Genomic DNA, 24,605 nt, shown 5'->3' with positions numbered 1-24,605 from the left:
GGTTTCCAGGGAAGCAGCACAGAGCTGCAGCTGGTACCCACAGGACCCCAGACATCCCAAAGGAAACTGCAGTGGGAAGTGTTGAACAGGATTATTTCTCCATGTGTACTGAGCTGTGACGACAGCTCCAGGTGTCCAAGTCACTCAGGCACCACAGGACACACCTGCACCATTCAAGCTTTGGTGTCACCAGAAACAAGTGGGCCTCATCTTGTTGGCACACTGGCGGGTTCTGTAGACACAGCTATCAGGTTCAGGACCCGGGGATGCAACTCCCTGCTTGCCTAGATGAGTGCACCTGGGAAAGGGGAGGATCCTTTAGTCATCGCTGTGTCCCCCCAAAGAATTGAGTTTCGGTTTACAGCCACATCCTACTGTGAAGTCTTTGTCATCCCTTCTCAGCCACTTCCTTCCTTTGGTTCTTAGGGACACGGCAGGTTCTGTGACCTCAGGAAGGCCCTGGCCAGCGCTAGTGAAGGTAGGTCAGGCGGTGGGGGCCTTGGTTGCTTTGGGACTTTGATCCAGGCAGGAAACTTCACTGCAGGTGTCTGGTTCCCACCCCTGGGGCTCGCTCCCTGGTGGGAGTGACAGGCTGGCTGGGGACTCCAGAGCCTCCCGCACTTTCCTGAGGGCATCGTCAAGGTGGGGGACTCTGCTTTCCTGTCTTGTCCCAGAGCTGCAGCCCTAGAGGTTCCTGGCTCCCCACAGGTAGCAGTGCTAGTTCTGCTTGTATGGGCCAGGTGTCAGGCTGTCAGCTGAGGCCTCTGCTCAGTAGAGCACCGGGAATTGGTGGGCTGGGGGGGACTCCAGGCATGAGGGCCTCACAGGTTCCTGAGCCCAGCAGGCCACCTACACTGCTTGCTTTAACAACCCAGTGTATTCACCTCCTCTTAGTAAAAGGGGAAAAGCCTCTAGCTGTGGAAAACCTACCTAACAGCAGCCAGGAAACTGTTATTTGGGCAAAGTCCAAGGAAGAGCAAGAGGAGGATCTTACCCTTTTTTTTGGGGGGGGGGGGAGAGGACAAGGGCTGGAGTGAGCCCCTTGAACTGTCAGCATTCATAGGGCATGCCGCAGCAGCTTCCTGCAAACCGGCCTGACCAAGTCCCTGCTGTCCCTGAGCTGCTGGGCAAGGGGTGGCATGGGGTGCTGCCCGAGGGCATGTCCCCCTCAGCACCACCCAGGTGCCTTCTGGGGCCGGGCTGGGACACGCCCCCACTGGGGCTAGAGACTGGGAAAGGCCATGAACAAAGACAGACTTGTAGTTTATTTTGTATTTTTTTTAAATAAATACACTTTACATTAAAGAAAAAGGCCTTTGATTTGTAATTTCCACATTGGGGAGAAAGGGAAGAAAACAAGATTCTTGAAAAACTGAATCACAAAGAAAAAATATAGAGGGAGTGAACTTATATCCTAAGTTACTTCAAATCCACAAAACTAACATCCAATTGTCAGTGCTGCCCCCATGGCACGGGCAGTGCGGCCCCGACTCGGCCGACAAGCAGTGTCGACCTCCCCCGCTCTGGCACAAAGGAAAACAAATTAATATGACTGCATGAGGCAACAAAACAGGTTTAAAAATCATATATTATATTTATAATAAAATATTCTTAATCCTTATCAATTTAAGAAACCACGATTTTCCTTTTCATTTAAATATGTATGTAAAAATGCCTCTAGATTATTCTTTAGACATCATTTTCTTCCAAAGAAATGAAGTGCCAGGGATAAGAGACCTGCTGGATGTAAGTTCATACCCTCGGTTATAAATGCTTGTTGGGTTTTTTTTTCATTTTTAAGTTTTGTAAAAAACTATTTTTTTGTTCTTTAAAGAACGTTATACAAAGAAAATATATTGTGAAATACCCCAGAGACATGTTTTGTTGTTGTTTTTTTTTTCCCTTGAGGAAAGCTGTCCATCCTAGGACAGCAGGGAAGCAGACAGAGTAGGGCCTAATCTCTGCTCTCTCTCATGGTTGTTTCTGGAAGGCCCCACAGATTCCAGGTAGCCTCTGACCCATGGCCCCTGGAAGGCAGGGCCTACAGTTCCTTCAGAGACAGCCCCGTGAGAAGGGGAAGGGAACGTATTCTGAATTCATTTAACTCAGTCTCTCGCCTGCCAACATCTTCCAAGTGGAGCTTGTTCCTCACTCGTTCAGAGATAAGATGATGTCATCTTCCAGATCAGAGTTGTCAGAGCTGTCAGCTGGAAGGGGAGAAAGAGTATAGGTGACACTTTCAGGAAGCAAGCACTGCATTCACATCCACTTATGCCTGGGCAGTTAACGTTAATTGTAAGTTTTGAGAAAGAAGAAAACAGGGCAATTAACTCCTTGGAGCTGGCTCTAGAGAATACACACCTGTTGTTGGCAACAGTGATCACACCCCTGGGACCTCCTACTGTCTTACTTTTGGAAGGGCTGGCCACATGGTCTTCAGCGTTGGGGGCTCTGCTAGGAAGTGCTGGCCCAAAGGACAGGTGGGCATGCTCTGAAGTTGCCACCCATGACATTTTGAATGGCTTTCAAGGGGCAGAGCCAAGGGGAGCAGTAAAGGACCCTACAGGACACTTGGTCTCTGAGATTCTTCAGGGCATCTGACCTCAAGGCACCACCAAAAAAAAAAAAAAAAAAAAACAGTAGGTTGAATCAAGCAGGAGAAATCTTTCTGAAACTCCTTAGCCAGCTCCTGTCACCATACAGCAGAAGACCACAGGGAGGCAGAGCCAGCCAGCCTAGGGCTCATCTCTCATTTTTGACTACTGTGCAGGAGGAAATCTCAGGGTGGAGCCAGCAAGTTTGCAGCAACATCAGCTCTGGATCTAGGAGTGTGCTTGCTGGCTGACCACAATCAGAAAAACACATTATCTTCCTGATAAAAGATTAATAGTTGCTAAGCAAAGGAAAAAGGTAGGCAGGTCTCTGTTCCCACAATTAGGTAGGAAGACATTTTCACAAGGTCCCCTAGGCAAGGAGACAGATCCATGGCTCTGAGATTCTCAAGGGGGAGAGGCGCCTGCTGGTTGCAAAGAATCCCTTCCTCAGCCATCCCAGGTCCTGAGAGTGCCAGTGCTTGAGCGCTAAGGAAGACATGCACCTTCCCAAACCTGTCTCCAGGACACACTCGGTCAGGGCCAGCCCTGAAGTGAACAGGACCAGCACAGCAGTGATGCACCAAGTCCCATGAGGGAGCAAGTGCTCCTGCATCTCAACAGGCAGCAACTGCCTGCCCGTGGGTGAAGGAGTCACAAAACCCAACACACCTGGACAAACCAGGCCGCCTATGCCTCTCCCCTGTAAGAGCTCCCAGCGGAAGCAGCACAGGCTGGGGCCCCCTTCCCAGGACAAAAGCACACCGCCACATCCATTCTGCACCATCCACTTCCTTGTGTGGCAGGCAGACATCTGAAAAACATCCCTCCGTGTCCACACACTGTGAGCCATCAGTGCCAGAGCTTCCTGCTATGAGCCACAGAGACAGCACAACAAGACTGCAACATGCCAACAGACTGTTAAGACAGCGCTGTGAGGATCACAGGCCACTCCTCAGTAAGCAAGTAGCCGTCAGGCTCTGCATCTGGAATCAGGCAGTAGGTCCCTACGGGACCCAGGGTCTATGCAGACTTACACAGGGACCCACACATGTGGATTTCGGTAGTTTTAGCCTTCTCATGTCCAGCAAGCACACAACACCACCAAAAAGGTTAAGAGCTACTGCTCCAGAGGACTCCTGGAGGCACGCTGAGAGCTGCTCAGGCTCTTATGAGGCCCAGGAAAAAGACGAGTGCACAGTGCAGGTTCCAGCTCCGCATCTCTCCACAGCCTACAGTCCATGCTGAAATGCCCATCAGCTGTCATCTGTTTCACATCAGAAATACACCCAAAGTAAAGGAACAATATTCTCCTAGTGACCGAAATGAAGTCTCCGACATTACCCCTGCCCAAGGAGGACTCTACTATAGGACAGTTATTTTGCAGGCCCAACACAAACAGTGGTTTGATATGTAAGAATGGAGACTTTAGAGGCAGTGACCCATCTCGGGGGGTGCGGTAGTGCTGGCCCCTCAGAACCATGTGCTGGCTTGCCCTGTTCTTGTGGGAAACTGTAAAAAACTCAAGCTTGTTCATGATTCAGGAAAAGCAGGTGAACAGAAGCCAAGGAGAACTGCATCTCTCCTGGCCGTGGGAGGGATAGGCAAAAGGCAGGGGCTGCTCAGAGGCGGCCTGTAGGCCATCCTAACTTCAGAACAGCAGCGCCCAGGAACTGCTTCTGATCCCAGCTCCAGCCCCAGGGGGAAGAGCGATGCTTTTACCCAAGGGTTGATCCTCCAAACCGGCTAACAAACTGCACGGCCATCACTTAATTTTGGAACTCACTTTCATTAGTGTGCAACCGCAATGATTTCATTTACATGCTGTTTCTAATTACAGCAGCAGGCAAGAAATATTTACTGTCTGGCCAAACCCTGCTTGAAAGGTAAGAGGCACTTGGTTTGGCTACATATAGTTCAAGGGGAGAACAGGGTACCAGAGATGAGAAAGTGCTTCCCCAAAGCGGCCAGAGTGAAGCAACAGTTACACAGCACGGAGGCCTGGCACAAAGGACCCTGCCCTGAATGCCAACACTCAATCCAAACCCTGCCTTATACTTACTGTCCCCCAGGATCAGTTCCACTTCTTCGTCTGCATCCGAGTCTTCATCCTCGCCATCTTCTCCCTCCTCCAGGAGGTTTGCCAGCTCCTCATCAGAGGGAGAGAAGTCATTGTCTCCATCCTCGCCTGCATTCTCGTTGTTGTCATCTTCCTCCAGCTCTGCCTCCAGCAGCTGATCTGTGTCAAGCTCATCCAGATCATCAGTGTCGTCATCATCTTCATCATCATCTTCTTCCTCCTGTTCTTCCTCCTCCTGGTAAGAGGGCAGTAGTTCCATTAGGACAAACACAGAGGACTAACTCATGGGCCACGTGGTGAGTGCTGCCCAAAGGGACAGACACTGTCAGCAGAGAGGGTGTTGACACTGCATCTGCCAGACGCGTCCCTTGGCACTTGGCACTTGAAGTACCTCTCCTACAGGAATCACTGGTCACTCCCCAGAGGCATCACTGACGCAGCCCTCGTCACCCATGGAAACAAACAACTCACTCCGCAGAACTCTGCCATCCATCTTCGGAGCCCCAGGGAGCTCCTCTCCTGCATCAGGTACAGCTAGCAAAGCCAGCTGACGTGCTGGGACACACCAATTCCCTGAGTCTCAGAGGCAAAGCCTTACAAGTTAGAGGAAGAACTCTGCTTCTGGGGTGTCCTGGATTCTCTAACCACAATGTGGACAAACCACTGGCAGTGCTATCTCACACATCTGCTGATCTGGAAACTGCAGCAGGACTTGTCAAGAGATCACTGACAGACACAGCAACTACACTGGAGAATGCCAGAGACAGCCCATCATGCTATCCTTAGCACTTCCCTGACGCAGGAAGCTATCTAGCCACTAAGCTTTGGGAGGCACACTTGGACATCTGTCACAGATTGCAGCTTTACATTAGAATCCAAATTGTTTCCTCTCTGAAGGAAGGAGGACACCATCAGCTCTCCCACAGTAAGAACGACAGGCATTCCCACACAAGTGCAATCAACATCCACACATACATCTTCCCAAACATAAGCTGTCATTCTGGCCAGTAACCAAGCATTCTAACCCCTGCAATAATAAAAATATAAAAATGCATTTAATGCATCAGCCTGATAAATGCTGGGACAAAACAAAACAACAGATTTAAAGCTTTTTTATTTTTCATTTGAAGATGCTACTGCCTACCAGTCACTTAAAGGGCCAACACTGTGCGTGCCCAGCCCCCCTCCCATTAGAACAGCTCTGTGTTAGAGATGGATACTTCTGGAACCCACCAAGACTCTGGATGGTCTGCTTGATCCAATGAGCCTTTCCAACAATTCTGGCAGCTGTTTGTAAAAAGCTGGCCCCTCTAAACATTCAGTAATCCTAACTAGTTTGTGTGTCCATACCAGATCACTAACTGTGCAAAAACACATAAAGGCCTTAGATTAGTCCAAAGCCACGGCTTCCAGAGGTGCACAGAATGCCCAGAAGCAGCAACCATAAACCGAGATACGGACACACCATGGCCCTTACGTCAGTTCATTCTAGTAACCAGTAAAGAAGGGGGAGGAACAAATTCCAAGAAAAATAGTGTTCAAAACGTTGACCAAATTACAATTTTGGCCTTTTCTCCAGGAATAAAAATTTGCATGTTGGCCTTGAACAAAATTAGCTCTAATCTATTAACTAGGGATCACAATTTAAAATAAGTATAATAGAGACAGGCGTTTGATGTAGCAGCTAAGACAACACCTAGACATCCACTCCTGGGCTCCACACCCATTCTCCACTTCCTGCTAATGGGAGTTAGCAGATGACAGCTCAAGTGTTTCTTCAGTTATCCATGGGAAACCCAAACTGAAGCTCCTGGATTCTGCCTGGCCCGTTCCTGGCCATTTCAGGAATTTGGGGAGTGAACCAGTAGTCAGAAGTTAACAGTGTATCAGCCTTTAAAACAAATTACTTTTTAAATAGGTATAGCAGAGTGTCCTCAGCCCCGTGTCTCTTAAGCCTTAATGGGACAGAACAATTCTATTAAAGATAGCACAACTTTTAAACGTAGATTAAACTGTTCAGATACAGTGGCTGTCTAACAAACCTAAGGAGACAGTTCTAAAAACCAAGCTCAGCTGATTCAGGAGAAATGGGGGAAAAAATAAAGAAACCTTCTACGTCAAGAGCAGTACTAGAAAACAGGTCAAACCAGACCTAAACTTTGAACTAGATAATCCCAATGTTTCCAGGAGGCTACAAACAACCCTGCACCCTGCAACAGAGCAAAAAGGTGTTCATTTACATGAGGGCATCACATGGGGGTGGGGAGCAGGAAGGAGAACTCGATCTGCACTGCAGCCTCAGCTGGGACCCCTTTGTTCCACTGTCTGTATCTGTTCCCCAATGCTGGCTTTTCAGTGGATTTCAGTTACATGTGAGTGTGATAATAAGCTAATGCCTTAAATTTTCAATCAGCAATCAGGATCATGCAGCACAGGCTTATATACCACCTATCCAATCTGCTGTGGTAAAATTTCATTCTGTGCTTGACTCTGAAAGAACTTTCAGAAGCACCTCTGCTGACCAAGAACCTGAATGACAGCAGGAGTTTCATCTTCCCTTCCTAAGAAAAACCATCCAATAGTGAGTGGACCCAAGAAGTAAAAAAAAAAAAAAATCTTGTTCGAGTCCTAGCTCAAGTCCAGCAACAGTTAATTTAGTGTCTTGGATCTAGAAATACTATTGACTCTTAAAAGGAAAGGTCTGTATCTGTGCTGGCCTCCACACACTCACCTGTCCCGACTCACTCAGCTGTTTCTTTTCCTCTAGCACTCGACAATCTGGCTTCGGCTCATACCTCCAACAGCAGGAGATGTCTGTACTCTTGGACCCAGATGTCACCAGTGAACCTAACTCTATGAGGATAACAAAGTTGCTGTTGGGACTAAAAATCTATGTGTGTGTGTATATAATAAGCTCTTTGGAAAGCACCTGGCATATATAAAGTTTTCAACAAATGCTTGTAGTGGTTGCTATTATTGAAACCCTCCTTAAAAGAACACCAAGACCTGGGCCCGGCATGGTTGCCTAGTGGCTATAAAGTCCTCACCTTGCACACAGCACTGGGATGCTGTATGGGTGCCGGTTCTAATCCCTGCCACCCCTCTTCCTATCCCGATCCCTACTTGTGGTGTGGGAAAGCAGTCAAGGATGGCCTAAAGCCTTGGGACCCGGCACCCTCATGGGAGACACAGAAGCAGCTTTTGGCTCCTGGCTTTGGATTGGCTCAGTTCCAGCCGTTGTGGCCACTTGGGGAGTGAATCAGTGGATGCAACATCTTTCCTCTTTGTATATATGACTTTCCAATAATAATAAATAAAATATTTAAAATAAATAAGACTTCCAAGACCTGAACAGAATCTGGGCTTCTCTGCAGTGGCCAGCAGTAACCAACGCTGGCCTCCAAATGACACAGCTGACCTGATGATTAATTGTTCTCTGCTAACTCCCCCCACTTTAGGCCTTCACATATTCTGCGAATCACAAAACACGAGCCCTCAGTAGCCAATTCTGCTAACAGAAACTTAAAAACCTCATCATTCTAAAATGAATTAAAAGCAACTCTAAACCTACCACCTTTTCCACATTTTTCTGTTACCAGGCTAACATCTCAAGCATATATTTCACTTCTCTCACTTTCACACCCAGTTAATTACCGCCCTCCCCCAGCTCTCTTCTGCTTCCCCTCTCCTGCCAGCCTCCAGGCACGCTTTCCAGTCTGTGATCTCAGCCCTCCCCACTAGCCCCCATAAAGCTCCCCTCACTGTAGAATATCTGTCAAATGCCACACCCTCTGAGCCTCAACATCCCCTGACAAATGAGAACGACTCCTAGGGTTGGTGTGACCACCACAATCAGCTGAAAAAACGTTTTCCAAATTACATGTGCCTAAACCAGTTTCCCAAGCTCCAGGATGATGGAACCAAACTTTCCAAATGACATTCACACAGGTAGATTCTAGAAGATTTCCCTAGGAACTGCAAAATGTACCCCTCATGAAAAACCACTACACATGACAGCTGAAACCATTCAGTTGTAAAGTCCCACTTGCCTGTAGTGATACACTGTATGTCCAGAGACTCCCAGTGACAGAACCATAAAGACAAATCCAGGTATTCCCACTGCCCTCCATTACCACTCCAAACCATTTTTTAATTTCTCTAAAAATTAAGGCACCTTATAAAATTATAAATCAAACCTGATTCTATTGCCTCAACACTTCAAAATATCACATTCCACTCAATTTAAATTCCTACTTCTAATAGTTCCGGGTTCTGGATTTAACTGTCCTTACTAGATTCAGGTTCATTTTAGAAACCAAAATGCTTGTATTTTTCTTATTTTTCTTTTCACTGGCAGAACGGACTCCTGCACATTTTCATGGTGAAGTGGCGGGGGGAGTGGGGTGAGCAAAGCCCCTCAAAACCATCCCATTCAGCTTTGGTTGGGCAGGCAGGGGTGTGTGAGGAATAGGAAGACCCTTACCATCCGCTTCTGGGCAGTGGCGAGCACACAGGCAGCACAGCACACAGTGTGTCCCAGATTCCAAAATGGAGTGGAGAAAAGACAGCATTATTCCCTTGAGATTTTTAAGTTTAAGGTCACTATAAATAACTGAATTGTATTAGCCATTCAAACTCTAGGACCAATGATCAATTACTAAGCTTTGGTTTTATAATTTTTCTAAAAATTAACCTCAAAATTAATTTTTACGAATACATATACCAAACTTCTAAGTGATCATACGAATTTTGAGAGGTAATAGGCTTATCTGTACTTTTCTCAAACAGATTAGCAAGCTCCAGATTCAATTCTTATGGCTGTCCAATAGCTTTTGTATGTTTTCATTCATTAACTTTCATTCATCACCATGCCTTTCTGTTAATTCCCACACTTAATTATACAGAGTAAAATGCAACTATTTTTACAGTATATGTATCTCAGTAAAGCTTTTTCAAATAAACAAATTATCATTTAGGCAATTTATACTGGACCACTTTACTACATGGCAGCTGACTGTTCATGCCTATCAGTTTATTTTGCTAAGCTGAAAAGGCAAATTCAAGGAAAAGATGCTGGGCACAGGTGCCTGCATCCCCAGGCCACGTCTGGCATTCCTGGAACATCTGTGACCTGAGAGTGGATACCCAGACTAGAACCAAACTCTGAATAGCAAATAAGTTGTATGAAAATCAGTATCTAGTTTTAAAATTGAGTGAAATATAAAGGGAAATTAGTCAAAGGCAAAAACAAACAAAAAAAACAACAAAAAAAACCAAGCTGGCACAGGAAGAAGCAGTGTGGATTTACCTGACAAACAGTAAATACAGCTAACTAATAACAGATTCAGGTGGACTGTGAAACAAGGGAATTGAAGTTGCAAAGGAGATTTAGATGGTCCAGTGCAATGGCTCAGCTGGCTAATCCTCCCATCACAGGCAACACCAGTTTGTGTCCTGGATGCTCTACTTCCCATTCAACTCCTTGCTTGTGGCCTGGTAAAGCAGGAACAGATGACCCAAAGCCTTGGGACCCTACACCCACATGGAAGACCTGGAGAAAGCTCCTGGCTTCAGATCAGCTCAGCTCAGATACAGCCATTGCAACCACTTGCAGGAGTGAATCAGCGGATGGAAGATCTCCCCATAACTCTGAGCTGCCTTTCCAATAAGTAAAAAAAAAAAAAGACTTAGATATAGTTACAGCCTACCTAACATGGCTGTAATTCAAAAGCAAAGCAGCAAAGGCTTGAGGTGAAAGTTCTCCAGTAGGCGTTCATTAAACAGACCAGATGACCAGTAAGGGCTACAGTCTCAGCACGCAAGCCGAGATTCAAAGGAAAGCAGGCAGTACACCAACCCAGACACTGAGTATTCTCAGACAGAAAGGTTTCAAGCTCTTCTACACACTCAGCCACCGAGTTACCTGGGACGTGTGGAGCCTGCCCCTCCTGACATGGCTGTCCATGCCACAGCAGTCTCGAGTCTCCCTTCCTGCACTGGACATCCAGGTGTTCTAACCATCATCCTATGTGCTTTTTAACCATTGAAAATGAATGTCAAGCAAAACTACATAAGGACAAGCAATCAATCTCTTCCCTGATCCAATCCTCCCTGGACAGGATGGGAGAAATACAATTCTTATTTCTCTTGTGGTGGCCTCTTGCTTCTTCCATAGCCAGTCTCCTGTCTTCCAATGTCCTTTACCTCGCACCATTCCCATGCTGCCAAGAATCCAACCCAAAGAACAGCACTCATTTCCCAGGGTGCCTGGGCTTCCCCACTGTCCTCCCCCAAAAGATACACACTAGACATCACGTGGACTCAGGTGACAGTCTTCAGAATGGACAAGACACTGCTACCCATTGTAAACCACACAACTCTTAGAGGGTAGGGATGCTGGTCTTGGTAAACATCTTACAACACATCTGATTTGCAGATTTACAGTTCAATATTTGACATCCAAGAAGGCTGAAACAGAGTCAATAGCCAACAGTGAAAACTGAACTCAAAGAGGACGAGACAGTCTGCAACTGCCAGCACCACTGTAATGTGCAAACAAGTAGCTTCACAACTGAACCTTTTAGATCAGTTTAAAGTTATAGATTGTTTCATAACAGCTAAAGTGAGAAACTGCATTAAGGGAGTAGTGTGTCTAAGGCAGCTGATTCAAGAATGAAAGAAACAGACACTACTAAGAAAGGCGCTCAAGGCAAACATACAAAATTTGGAGAATTCACCCACTAGCAACCACTTGCTACCAAGACAGACAGCAATATGTACAAGTCAAACAGTTCAACCCTCATGAAAACACTAAAATCCACATCACAAAGACCTCAAGTATCAATTTGGAAATGTGTCCTTCCTAATTCACATAAGCTTTAAACACTGTTGGCTCCTCTCACCCACAGGCCCTGCAGCTGCAAAGCATGGAAGAAGCCTATTACACTAGAAAAACCCTGGCAACCTATAATGAAATGGTTTCAAATTGTTGCCTAACTGTCCTTTGTGACAAATATGGTAAATGAAACATCACACTTCTGAGGCCAATTTTCAATAAAAGAGCTGCTAAAATAACATTCCCATAGAATTACACACACATACACACACACACACACACACACACACACACAGGTTTCATTTCCTCACTCTCAGAAAACTCTATCTGGGAATTAGGAATCATCTCCGAGCTCTAACAAACTACACATTGGTCATCTGGAAGACATAAAAACAAAAGCCAAGCAAGCACATGGGATTTCTGAGCTGAGTCTGTGTTAGCTTGCTGAGCCATGTGTACTACGCCACCTCTGAAAGACAGGTGCCATGGTATTCAAAGAAGGATTTTATTTAGGGACCAAACTGTATGCTCATAATCTGTAAAGCAAACACTAAAACCCACACCTAAATCTTCAAGCAGCATAACGACACACCCCTGGCTCAGGCAGCTTGTCTCCTCTTGACAACCCTTTGTATGCATAAAGTTCAAAACTTTTCTGCATTAGAATAAACCCATGTTTTAATTCCATTTTTTCACAAACTACATGCTTTTACAAGCTGCATTCTACTCCTCTGAAAAAGAACTATGCCACAAAATCAAGAAATGCTAAGCCACAACTTTGAAACTTTAAAAACTTCTAAGACTTTAAAAACTTTCTAAAACTTTAAAACTTTTAGACCAGTTTTGCAATCTACACCCTCAGCAACATGACTGTTGTTCTTTGTGTTGACATGGGAAAATGGAACTGCTTACCCTGAAACCATTACAAGGGTACTGGTTCCAAGCATGGGATAAGTAACTCTGAAACAAAATCAGAGGTGGGTAAGCTGCAAACTGAGGTACAAATGTCCCAGATAGGAAATTCCCAGTACTGGTTAAAATCTTTTACCAACAAAATTTCACTTTCTTCTCAGGTTCAGTGACCAAGAACTCAGGCTTCAAAACAGGGCAATATTTGTGTACCTTAACCACTGCCCACTGCCCCAGAGCAACAATACAACTTTCATAAAGAAGTGCTGCAGAGCAGGAAAGAATCACTGACCTGGTCCTCTTCTTCATCTTCATCCTCAGCCAGCCGTTGCCTGCCAACTTCATACAGCCTGCACACGGTGTCCATGTTCAGGGCATCCATGCTGCCTTGATTCTGCAACCAAACACCCAGGCCACAGAGATTAGCGTTCAGAAGGCTCACAGTCACACCTCAACTGTGACTGACACCCATGATCTTAACCCTCCAAGCATCAAACTTCCATTAATCTAAAACTCCTACACAGACTCTAAAATATTATGTCTGGAACAGAGACCGCCATGGGACAAACGTGCTTAGACAGGGAGGGGTATCACAAAGGAAAGTCCTTTATTTTTTTTATACTGCATTTCTCAATAGAACCATCAGGATGCAGGAACTTTAGAACAACTATATCCAACAAAATGCCTGCAATGTGATTTCAAAATGATCCTGAACATCAGAACAAAACAGAGCCTCAGCAACCCTCTTTACCTCAATGACGGCAAGATAGCAATCCTTGGTGTCTGTACACAAATCAAAGATGTTTCGTTTCACATCAATGGTCGCTGGGAAAACAGAATGTAGCAAAAGTGAGATCAGGGCTGTTGCTGAGACCCTAAAACCAGTTTTTTCTTCAGGGCAGGTGCATGGCACAGTAGGGATGCCTGCACCCTTCACCGCAGGGCCTGATTCAAGCTGCACTCGAATCCTGTTAATGTGCACCCTGGGAGGCAGATGACACTCCAGCACCAGGGTGCCTGCTACCCAAACATGACCGAGGAGGGAGTCTGGCTCCTGGTTTCCATCTGTCCCAGCCCTGGTTGTCACAGGCATGTAGAGAGTGAGGCAGTGGATAGGAAATATCTCTGCCTTTCAAATAAAATGGGCCTGACATGATGGCTCAGTGCCTAAATCCTACCCTTCCAAGCACCGGTATCCCTGGTGGACACCAGTTTGTGTCCCGGCTGCTTCACTTCCCATCCAGCTCACTGCCTATGGCCTGGGAGAGCAGGTCTGAAGCCTTGGGAACCTGCACCCACATGGGAGACATGAAAGAAGTTACTGGCTCCTGGCTTCAGATCAGCTCAGCTCCAGTCCTTGCATCCACTTGGGGAGTGAATCATAGGATGGAAGATCTTTCTATCTCTTCTTTGCTCTGTAAATCTGCTCTATCTTTCCAATAAAAATAAATAAATCTTTTTTTACAAAAATGTTTTAAACCACCTGCTTCTCTAGAATGCTAGCAGATTGTTCATCAGTACCTGCATAACTGCTTTGCCTTCGAATAAAATTGCCAGTGCTCTCTAGAAATAAGAAGGATTAGTGTGTGTGAGCATTTTAAATATTTATTTACTTATTTGAAAGGCAAAGTTACAGAGAGAGATGACAGACAAGAGAGAGATCCTCCACCTGCTATTTTACTCTCCAAATGCCCACAACCAGTGAAGCTGTGCCAGGCCAAAACCAGGAGCCATCCCTGAGCCTTTTCTGCATTTCCCACAAGGTCAAAGAAGCCCAAACACTTGAGCCATTCTGCACTGCTTTTGAAGGCACATTAGTAGGGAACTGAATCAGAAGTGGAATAGTCTGAACTCAAACTGAGGTCCACATGGGAATGCCAGCACTGCAAGTGGCATTTTAACACGATATACTGCAAAGGCAGCCACAAAATAAAAAGTTCGTAAGGAGACTGAAGCTGTGGCATAGTACACTAAGCCTCCACATGCAATGCCAGCATCCCAAATGGGTGCCAACAGCTCCACTTCGGATTCCAGCTCTCTGTCAATGGCCTTGGAAAATAGCAAAGAATGGCCCAAATGCTGGGCCCCTGAACCCACACGGGAGACCAGGAATAAGTTCCTGTCTCCTGGCTCAGGCAGGCTTGGCTCTGGCTACTGTAGACATTTGGGGAACCAACAGATGGAGGATCTTTCCATCTCTCCTCTCTCGGTAAGGTTCACAGCCTCTACAGAGGACTTTTTCTTTTTTTTAAATAAAGATTTATTTATTTGAATTAGAAAGGCAGATGGACAAAGAGGAGGAGAGACAGAGAGGAAGATCTTCTGTCCAATGATTCACTCCCCAAGCAGCCTCAACGGCCAGAGCTGTGCCAATTCAAAGTGAGGAGTCCAGAGCCTCTTCCAGGTCTCCCACGCAGGTGCAGGGTCGCAAAGCTTTGGGCCGTGCTTGACTGCTTTCCCAGGCCGCAAGCACAGAGGTGGATGGGAAGCAGGGCTGCCAGGACAGGAACCGGCACCCATACGGGATCCCAGTGCTACTTGCAAGGCGAGGGCTTTAGCCACTAGGCTACCAAGCAGGGCCCTTGCAAAGGCCTTTTAATTTAAAAGGCTCTTAAAACATGACAAAATGGTCAAAGCCTGCCTGTTCGCACTTACCTATAGGTTTGTAGTCAGTTGCATTAAATGTTCTGAATGATGACCCAAAGGGGCTCTTCATCCTTTCTTCCATTAAGTCATCTTCATCGTCTGCCTGCAACATAGCTAGTTGGGGGAGAAGGGAGCGGGATACTATGATCAGAAATATACCTTATTCAAAAGTGCAAAAAATGTTATCGGCTAATAAACACTTCATTGAGTTCCCTTTAAGAAAACTGACTTGCCTGTAATTATTTCCTTTCATGGTACCGTTTGCACACTCAACCTATCATTTAACTCCTGATAGTGACAGAGCTGAGTATTTGCATTCTAAGACAACAGACATGCAGAGTTTATGTTTACAATGATACATGCAGGAAATCATTGCATCAAATTTCTTTCTATACAAGATTTGTGACCTTGAAAGTCAGTTACCCTTCACCCTAAGTCACAGGTGGGCACCATCCAGGCTATGGGCTTTATACACCCTGTAAGTTTATACAAACTGCCCTTGCCAAGGCAACCACAGGCAGGACTCAAAATGCAATAGATCTACAGGTTACTTTAAGTTGATACTTTTGTATGGCACACAAATGATTTTTAAAAACATCTTAATGGCTCTCAGGAGAAAAAGTTCCCCAATCCTGCAGTAAATCAACAATTTCACCTGTTTTATCACTAGGGGCCTTGGGATGGCCACGCCTCAATCCTGGGAACACACAGTAGCTATCACGTACACGTGGGGAGCTGCTCCCAGATCTGCCGGAACCTCGGTGGCTACCCGTTTTCTGGGTGAGTCCCGGGGGTCTGTGTAGCGAGTCTGGGCCTCCCCTACTGCTCGCCATGTGGCTTGAGCTGGGGGGAGGAGCCAGGAAGGGTGGGACTGGGGCCCAAGGACTTGAACCTCCGGCAGGCAGCTACCTCACTGCCTGCCGGGGAGCCTTGGGATGGCCACGCCTCAAGCCTGGGAACACACAGTAGCTACCACGTACACGTGGGGAGCTGCTCCAGGGCGGCCATTGTGCCACTTGGCGCCAGGCTCTGCCTGCTGGCCGCCTGGCCAGACAGTTTTTGATTTTTGGTTCATTGACCTGCTGCCTGGGAGGCTCCCTCCTGAACCCACAGTGCTGGGGGCGTGAAGCACTGTGCTTGCTAGTAACCTGATCTCTGAACACCTCAAAGTCTCTTTGGGGATCCCTTCAATCAAAATGGAGGAAACAGAATGCTGGCAATGAGGGAATCCCAAATGAACTTGAGGCTTACACCTAATCGTCCTCAGAGCAACCACGGGCAGGTGCGTGATTTACGGCTAGGAACAGGCCCAAACTGGGAGGTAAGGGGACACCACAACTGGGATGAGGCTCCCACCAAGGAGTGTATGTGCTGGAATGGGGGCTGTGTTCTATCTAGGAAACAGTTGCAGTCACCCGAGGCACTAGTGTGGGCTGGGATTGGATGCACCAGGCCAGTTCAGATCCCAACACCATCTGGTGTTATGGAGAACCAGGGTAGATGTGGGACTGACTAGGCTGGCTCTCACTCCCCTACTGAGCCATGTGTGAGCTGTATGTGGGTATGGACGAGCCATGGCCGGGCTGAAACATCCAACAACAAAAACCAGAATGGGGTGAAAGCCAGCCAGGAAAAACCACTGTTCCTGCTAGGACAGGAGGTGAACTGAGTAGGGCTGGCTCAAGAACCCCCTGGCAAGCGCAAAATCTGGCATTGGGAGGGGTTCTGATGGAGGAGCCTGGGCAACTCCTCTGGCAGGACACAGTCCCTGCAGGTAAGCGCAAGAAGCATGATAGGAAACAGCCCAGAATAGGCCATGGAAAGTTTCCCACTGGCACACATTCAGCATGGGTCAGGAGCAGATCAGGCTGAATCAGTTCATGTCAACCACTGGCAAATCCAATCACCAGACCAGAGTGTGGGATGGGCCGGGTTTGGTTGCGACAAAACCAGTACACATTATGGAATGCCAGGGCGTGGTTGCCTGTACTGGATATGAATGCAGCACCCATCCAGCACACGTGAGATCCAGGAAGGAAGGGATAGAGCTGGTGGGGGGATTAAGCAGCTGGTCCCCTCGCCGGTCAGCTACTCCCGCTGGAGAGTGTTGGCTGGGATAGAGACAGACCCGACTAAGCAAGGCTATAACACCTGTGCGCTGCATGTGGACTAGATCAGGGCCGCAGAATCAGCTGGCAGAAGCTGGCACTGGGGACTAATTCTGTCGAGTCAAATCACAGGACCCCTAAAGAGTGCATAAACCGGGACAGAGAGACCTGTGAGGGAAAAGTGGGTTCCCCCTTCCTGGATCACTATTCCCGTGGGAGGGCATGAAAACTAGGACGGGGGCTGGGATGGCTAGATAGAGAGGCACTCAACAACATCTGTGAGGGCTGGATGGTTGAGTTGATTAGATAGAACTAAGCTTTAATACCCATTGACTGACAAGTACCAGAGCCAAATGGGATGGGGGACACACTGGTCTTCTGCTACACATACTGGCAAACCAGGGTAGGGGGTGGGCTTGTTGGGGGTTATTGTGGGTCGCCCCGACTAGGCTGCAGCTCCCACTGGTTGATGTAAGGGCCGAACCAGACTGGACTGCAACACCCATTGGTTCCAGTGCAACTCGGGACTGAAAACAGAACCAACCCAGCAGTTGCAACCACCAGCTGGTCGGGGTGATGGACTGTGCCGGGCCCTGTGCTTGCTGGAACATACAAGAAACTAGTCTGGGAATACCTCAAAGTTTCTTTGGAGATCTCCCTAATCGAACTGCTGGACTCAGAACTCTAACCAAGAAAAGACAGAAGACAGAACGGGACAGTCATTCATCTCAGCTATATGTTGGCAGCAAATTATGGGGCAAACGGAGACTTTATGATGGACCATATCAATCAGTGGACGACCTCATCGAGTGAAACTGGCAGCGATTCATAACTGGAGAACTATTAACACCACTTGGGCACATATCTCGGAGTATGCCCCACATCCGGGACTTGGGGTGGGCGGGAAACCGGGTGGGGCTTCTGCCTCAATGTCCCCCTTTACCTCAGATGCGTGATGGAAACAATATGGACATAATGGCATTGCCCACTTTCCTATCCCCCTGAACCTTTTTTTTCTTTTTTTCTTCTTTTTCCTTTAACTGTAATTAAATATGTAAAGATTGTCAACAATACAATAAAAAAAAAAAAATCAAAAAAAAAAAAGATTTTTTAGATCACAACTTGCAAATGCTTTCAAGTTCACAAGTGAGAGATATTTCTAAAAAATGATATATCAAGTTAACTGATTTGTATAGATAAAGTAAAGAATCTGTTACCTCCATACATCACTGTCCCTGTATGGTTGAACACCACACGACACTGATCCAAAGCAGGAACAGTGTGTAAAAGATGGAAAGTTCGAAGGTCCCACTAGGAGAAAGAGTGGTCAAGGAAAATTATTTTTCACAAAATCTCTTATGTAAATTTATGAAGGAAATTGTAAGCTATGTTTTTGCTCCTGCTAGTTATTGATACTTTTCTTTGGAAAGGTGGTGGAGGGGGGAAGAGAAAATGGAGACAGAAACAGTAAAATATCTCCCTAAAATGGCTCACTCCCTAAATGCCTACAGCAGCTGGGGTTCGGCCTGGGTGAAAGATTATTAAGGCCACCATGATGGATCAACTGGCTAATCCTCCACGCCCAAGCACCAGTATCCCATACGGCCACTAGTTCGTGCCCTGACTGCTCCACTTCCCATCCAGCTCCTGTCTGTGGCCTGGAAAAGCAGCAGAGGACGGCCCAAAGTCTTGGGACCCTGCACCAGCATGGGAGATCCAGAAGCAGCTTCTCATTTTAGATCAGCTCTGCTCTAGCTGTTGTGGCCAGAGGGAGTGAACTAATACATGGAAGGGCTTTCCATCTGTCTTTTTCTATCTTCATAATTCTATTTTTCCAAAAAAAAAACCACGTAAAACATTTTTTTTAAAATGTACATAAGCACACTTTCCCTTAATAGCAGCATTTAAATCCCCTCTGATGTCTAGCAACTGATTTCTATAGAGCAAATAAAGATAAGAGAAGGATCAATCCAACAATTGGAGATAAGGAGGCAAGAATCCACCTGGACATTCTTCCAATAGGAGCATGCCAGTCAAAGTCACTAGGAGGAAGGACATGGAGCGGCAGCCTAATGGCTAAAGTCCTCACCTTGCACGCGCCAGGATCCCATATGGGCGCCAGTTCTAATCCTGGAGGCCCCACTTCCCATCCAACTCCCTGTTTGTGGCCTGGGAGAGCAGTCGAGGACAACCCAAAGCTTTGGGACCCTGCACCTGAGTGGGAGACCCAGAAGAAGCTCCTGACTCCTGGCTTCAGATCAGCTCAGCTCCGGCCATTGCAGCCACTTGGGGAGTGAATCAGTGGACAGAAGATCTTTCTCTCTGTGTCTTCTTCTCTCTATATATCTGACTTTCCAAAAAAAATAAATCTTTTAAAAAAAAAAAATCACCAGGAATTTTTAACCAACTAATGTGCGCTGGAGATTCCTTAACACTCCAACCAAAAGGACAGGCATCCTCCCACTACCGCCGGTGTGGCTCCTCTAACCAAGGATTTATGGGAAGAGAAAACAAATTATTTCTATACCACAAACCACAAATCACAAATCAAGTGGAAACCAAGTGTAAAGGATACAATCTCAGTATTAATGATGACTTCCAGCCCATTCGGATGGAAAACGCCACTGATGTTCATGTTGAATTTATCGAACTTGTGGATGGCCTGTGCGGAGCGGACATCCCAGAGGACGCCATCATTTAAGACAAGATCATCTGTAGGATTAAAGGTGGCACAGTTCCTCTTGTAGTTGTTAGCAAGATCTGGGTTAAACAGAGTCAACAGCTTGTTGCCAGTCTGAATATCATAAATCTTTATAGGGAAGAAGGGGTGGGAAAAGAAAAATCAGACCAATCCATCCTTGACAAATTTATAGAAAAACTGTAAAATAGCTATTTCATGCTTTCTGATCCCAGCCCTCTCCCCCAACCAAATTACAAAAGCTCTAACAGTATAAAATTGGAACGTAGGAAGACCACACCCACTAGACAAATTGTATTTTGGCTCCCATCCAAAGACTGAAAAACTCCTGTTTCACAAGTAGGAAAGTGAAAAGTAAAACCGCATTAGAGATAAGAAAACTCTCTTCTTCTTTTCAAGAAACATAAAATGTTTCAAAAGATTAAAACAGAAACTCTTTATATAGATCCAATCAAGTGGTGACTGCCCACAGAACAGTCCCTGTGCAGAAGCAACAGCCATGAAATACTCTTTTCTTAAAATCACCAATGTACTATACTTTAAGAATCCACCTTACTAAGTTTCCAAAATCTACTAAGTTTCAAAATGAACAGTTCATGGAAGAGACTAGACCTTCCCACCAGTTTATCGGTCTGCTATGGTATTTCCAACCTTTAAAACAATTTTTTTCTCCCTCTGATGTAGGAGAAAAAAATAAGCCAACATTCCAAGAAAACAAACAAATCTAGATCACGGGACAACTAGCCAGGTCTCTTCAGCAGTCAGTCAAGAGAACTGGAGAAATGGGTCTTGGATTTTAAACATTGAACATAGCAACCAAATGAAGTATGTGAATTTTGGCTGGTTAAAACAAAGGTTTTATTTTTGTTTTTTATTGGAAAGTCAGATATATAGACAGAGGAAGAGAGAGAGAGAAAGATCTTCTGTCCGATGATTCACTCCCCAAGTTGCCACAATGGCCGAAGCTGTACCAATCTGTAGCCAGGAGCTCTTACATGTCTCCCACACAGGTGCAGGGTTCCCAAGGCTTTGGGCCGTACTCGACTGTCTTCCCAGGCCACAAGCAGGGAGCTGGATGGGAAGCAGGGCTGCCGGGATTAGACTAGCGACCATATGGGATTCTGGCACATTCAATGTGAGGACTTTAGCTGTTAGGCCACTGGACCAAAGTTGTTTTTTGTTTTCTGTTTTGTTTTTGTTTTAAATCAAACACATCAAGAATAACTAGGGGGCCCGGTGTGGTAGCCTAGTGGCTCAAGTTCTCTCCCTGAATGTGCCAAGATCCTATATGGGCACCCATTCGAAATCCGACAGCCCCGCTTCCCATCCAGCTCCCTGTTGTAACGTGGGAAAGCAGTTGAGGATGGCCCAAAGCCCTGGGACCCTGCAACCACGTGGAAGACCTGGAAGAGGCTCTGGGATCCTGGCTTCTGATCTGTTCAGTTCCAGCTATTAAGGCCACTTGGTGAGTGAATCAACGTATGGAAGATGTTCCTCTCTGTATATCTGACTTTCCAATCAAAATAAAATAAATTTTTAAGAAACATTAAAAAGCAAAAATAAAAATATTTCAAAAAAGAACAACTAGGAAAACTGAGTCTGGGCCGGACACTAGATAATACTTGCGAATTACTATAATTTTCTTAGTTTGGATAAATGACCATGTAATAAAATGCTTTTATTTTAGAAGATAAGTGCTAGGTCATGTCTGTAACATTCAAGTAACTCAGAAACATATTTACACAGAGCATACGATGAAATATTAAATTGGAGAATCTAGGTGATGAAGCCACGCACTATTTTTTCCGTATATTTATAGCATATTTCAATATTTTCAAATGAAAAGCTGAGGGAAAATCTCCCTTTATCACCCCCAAATTCCATTAAACTATTTATTACCCTACTTCTCTGCTTTGCTTTCTCAGCAATATACTTGAACAAAAGGAAATGATGACATTCAGTGTGCCCATTTCACTTCTCTTATGAAACCTCTATAGACAGGACTCTGTCTCAGCAGTGTACAAAATCACTTTAAAAAAATAAATAAAACAAAAAGCCAGGACCTAGAGCTCCATCCTGGTCTCATGGGTGGCAGGCCAAGGACTTGTGCCATCATCTGCTGCCTTTCCTGGTACAGTAGCAGGAAGCTGCAGGGCATGTGGAGCCATCGGGAGTTGAACTGGCACTCCAATATGGGATGCCAGCCTCCCAAGCAGTGGCCTAACCCACACAACCCCAGCCCCAGAACTGCTTCCTGATACAGTTAAAATAACCTCCACACTGCTAAAAGCTATTTTACAATAACCAGTTCTCAACCTTATGCAACTCATCAGTAATTTCTGACTTCACTGATCAATCTTTCCTTAAAAAGTCTTCCCTTGGGCCCAGCGGCGTGGCCTAGAGGCTAAAGCCCTCGCCTCGAATGCCCTGGGAACCCATATGGGCGCCGGTTCCAGTCCCGGGAGCTCCACTTCCCATCCAGCTCCCTGCTTGTGGCCTGGGAAAGCAGTCGAGGACAGCCCAAAGCTTTGGGACCCTGCACCCACTTGGGAGACCCGAAAGAGGTTCCTGGTTCCCAGCTTCAGATCGGCGCAGCACCGGCCGTTGCAGCTCACTTGGGGAGTGAATCATCAGACGGAAGATCTGCCTCTCTGTCTCTCCTCCTCTCTGTATATCTGACTTTGTAATAAAATAAATTAAAAAAAAAAAAAAGTCTTCCCTTGGTTTCTAGGCTATCTTTTTCTGGAGTTTCCATCTGCCTTACTGCTCATTTATCAAGACTGCTCCCTAACTTGGCAACTTCTAATATTGGCAGATGACAGGGCACACCTCTATTCTCTAGCCCCTTGTTCTTATCCAGGTTCATGACTATAAACACTACTGATATGTGGACAACTCCACTAATTTTCACTTTATCCAAGATTTCTCAGCTTCCAATCTGTATAATTCTCAACGAATGTCACTATATCCAAAACCTCAGGACTATGGCCTATTACTTCCCATGACTTCCGTGCCTATCTGCATTGTGCTGGGCATAATATCTTCCTGTCTTAGAACATCTGTGGTCACCTCTCTCACAGAAACCAGTCATTCTTCGGGAATTTTATATTCAGTGGCAAATCTGCCATCCTCCTACTGTCCTCATTTTCCTCCAAAGAAAAGCCAAAAGTTTCAACTACCTCCTACAAGATGCTTCAGGGTACATACTCATTACTGACCTCAGCTCTTATGCTTTCCTCTCCCTCCCATCTCCCAAACAGGGCTGTTTCCTGGCCATTCCCTACTTCTTAGCATACTAGTATCTAGAAATCTGCCTGATAGTCCCAAGTCCTTCAAGGCTATGCTTAAACATTCTCCAACCAATGAAGCTTACAAAACAGGTCCTGACCACACCACCAAGCATTTCCTTCCTCTTAACCTACCTCCTTCTCCAGCCAACTTAGGCCCCATACAGTCCCATAAAGGCAAGGACTTTGTCTTATTCGATACTTGGCAAGAACTCAGAGTATCTGCTGTGCAGAGGAGACCTTCCTCAAACAGCCGAACTAAGTTCACGTTCAGTCCTTCCACATTTTTCCCACAGAGCTTAAAATTACGTTAACACACTTTCCAAGTTTAGAAAGAACATCACTGTACAATTTCTAGATACCCACTTAAATCCTCACAATTAGTCCAGAACACTTCAGCACTAACAAATGGGCAAAACAAGCTGAAAGCAGTGAATTCTTAAGCACTTACATGGGCAATGTCCCCCTTCGTGCCTATGACCCGATCCTGAGAATGCTTACTGAATTCAACATAGTGGTCTTCTGTGAAGGAATGCCTATGGACAGACACAAGTACTAAAATGTCAGACGTTCAGGACATACGCCCACATACTCTCCAGCCTCTTATGCTTTGGCTCCCAGAGAGGAAACAATTATACATTTAGATTAAAAAGAACAGTCCCTCCATCAGTTTGTCTCAGCAGACCCTTGGTTGAAAAATGGTCACAGGGGTAATGCAACAAAGTGGAGGAATCCACCATGGGGCGGTTTGGGGAGGGGTGGGGGGAATCCCAGTGCCTATGAAACGGTGTCACATAATGCAATGTAATTTAAAAAAAAAAAAAAAAAAACGGTCACAGGGCACATGTGCCTTTCAAATACCAGAGATAAGCTCACAACTGTCTTCTGTGAATGCAAGAAAGTAAACAGATGGCCATTTGATTAAGTGAAGGATCTGCTGACCAATTCAAAGTATATACTTTGAGAGCCTCAAATATGGAGGTTAGCAATCACAGCATCCCTCTTTCCCAAAGAACCAGATGAAAGTGATAAAAATTATGTAATTAAACATAAAGACAGTAGGCTGCAAGAGCAGATACATACTTCATATCAAACACTGATTTCATTCCCCAAAGTGCAGACAAAGGCTGGCTCCAAGTAGCAGATGTCAGCAGCAAGGACCCGTCCTGAAAAAAGGCCCAAGGAGGGGAACCGTGTGTTGACATACATGCAGAGGGAGATATTTATCATTAGTATTTTAAAAATATGCACATAAAAGCATTACTGGATTAAAGACAAAACAGAACTCTCAGGAACCAAGACATAATCAGAAGTCACTAGAATTTAAATACAGGTAACTTGAAGTATACTAGAAGACAATATAGTTAGGAAAGTATTACTGTTATATCTTTCTGAATGATTAACAAAAATACAATTTCAAACAAAGTGAAAAAAATCTTGGAGAAACATCA

The 24,605-nt window shown here is 45.7% G+C and overlaps 1 protein-coding gene and 1 long non-coding RNA gene across 5 annotated transcripts in view; one reads left to right on the top strand and one right to left on the bottom strand.

Moving 5' to 3' along the window:
- The first annotated feature begins 278 nt into the window (after positions 1-278).
- LOC131482833 (uncharacterized) lies at positions 279-4,799 on the top strand. The gene is made up of 3 exons (XR_009247336.1): positions 279-478; positions 4,432-4,477; positions 4,664-4,799. It is a non-coding gene; the product is annotated as an uncharacterized LOC131482833 (long non-coding RNA).
- Positions 1,268-24,605, bottom strand: part of DCAF1 (DDB1 and CUL4 associated factor 1) — a 75,124-nt gene continuing 51,786 nt past the window's right edge. For all 4 annotated transcript variants that reach the window (XM_058678575.1, XM_058678574.1, XM_058678576.1 and 1 more), the window contains 9 exons: positions 24,238-24,320; positions 23,606-23,690; positions 19,745-19,978; positions 18,387-18,480; positions 15,071-15,175; positions 13,167-13,240; positions 12,708-12,809; positions 4,654-4,906; positions 1,268-2,207 (listed from right to left, as the gene is read on the bottom strand). In XM_058678575.1, coding sequence (XP_058534558.1) covers positions 2,149-2,207; positions 4,654-4,906; positions 12,708-12,809; positions 13,167-13,240; positions 15,071-15,175; positions 18,387-18,480; positions 19,745-19,978; positions 23,606-23,690; positions 24,238-24,320 — 1,089 coding nt within the window. In that variant the 3' untranslated portion in view covers positions 1,268-2,148. The remainder of the gene's footprint in view (positions 2,208-4,653; positions 4,907-12,707; positions 12,810-13,166; positions 13,241-15,070; positions 15,176-18,386; positions 18,481-19,744; positions 19,979-23,605; positions 23,691-24,237; positions 24,321-24,605) is intronic.

The sequence above is a fragment of the Ochotona princeps genome, chromosome 21 (assembly GCF_030435755.1).
Source record: "Ochotona princeps isolate mOchPri1 chromosome 21, mOchPri1.hap1, whole genome shotgun sequence".
NCBI lineage: Eukaryota > Metazoa > Chordata > Mammalia > Lagomorpha > Ochotonidae > Ochotona > Ochotona princeps.
The sequence above is the reverse complement of the archived record's forward strand: the minus strand, read 5'-3'. Positions and strand labels throughout refer to the sequence as shown.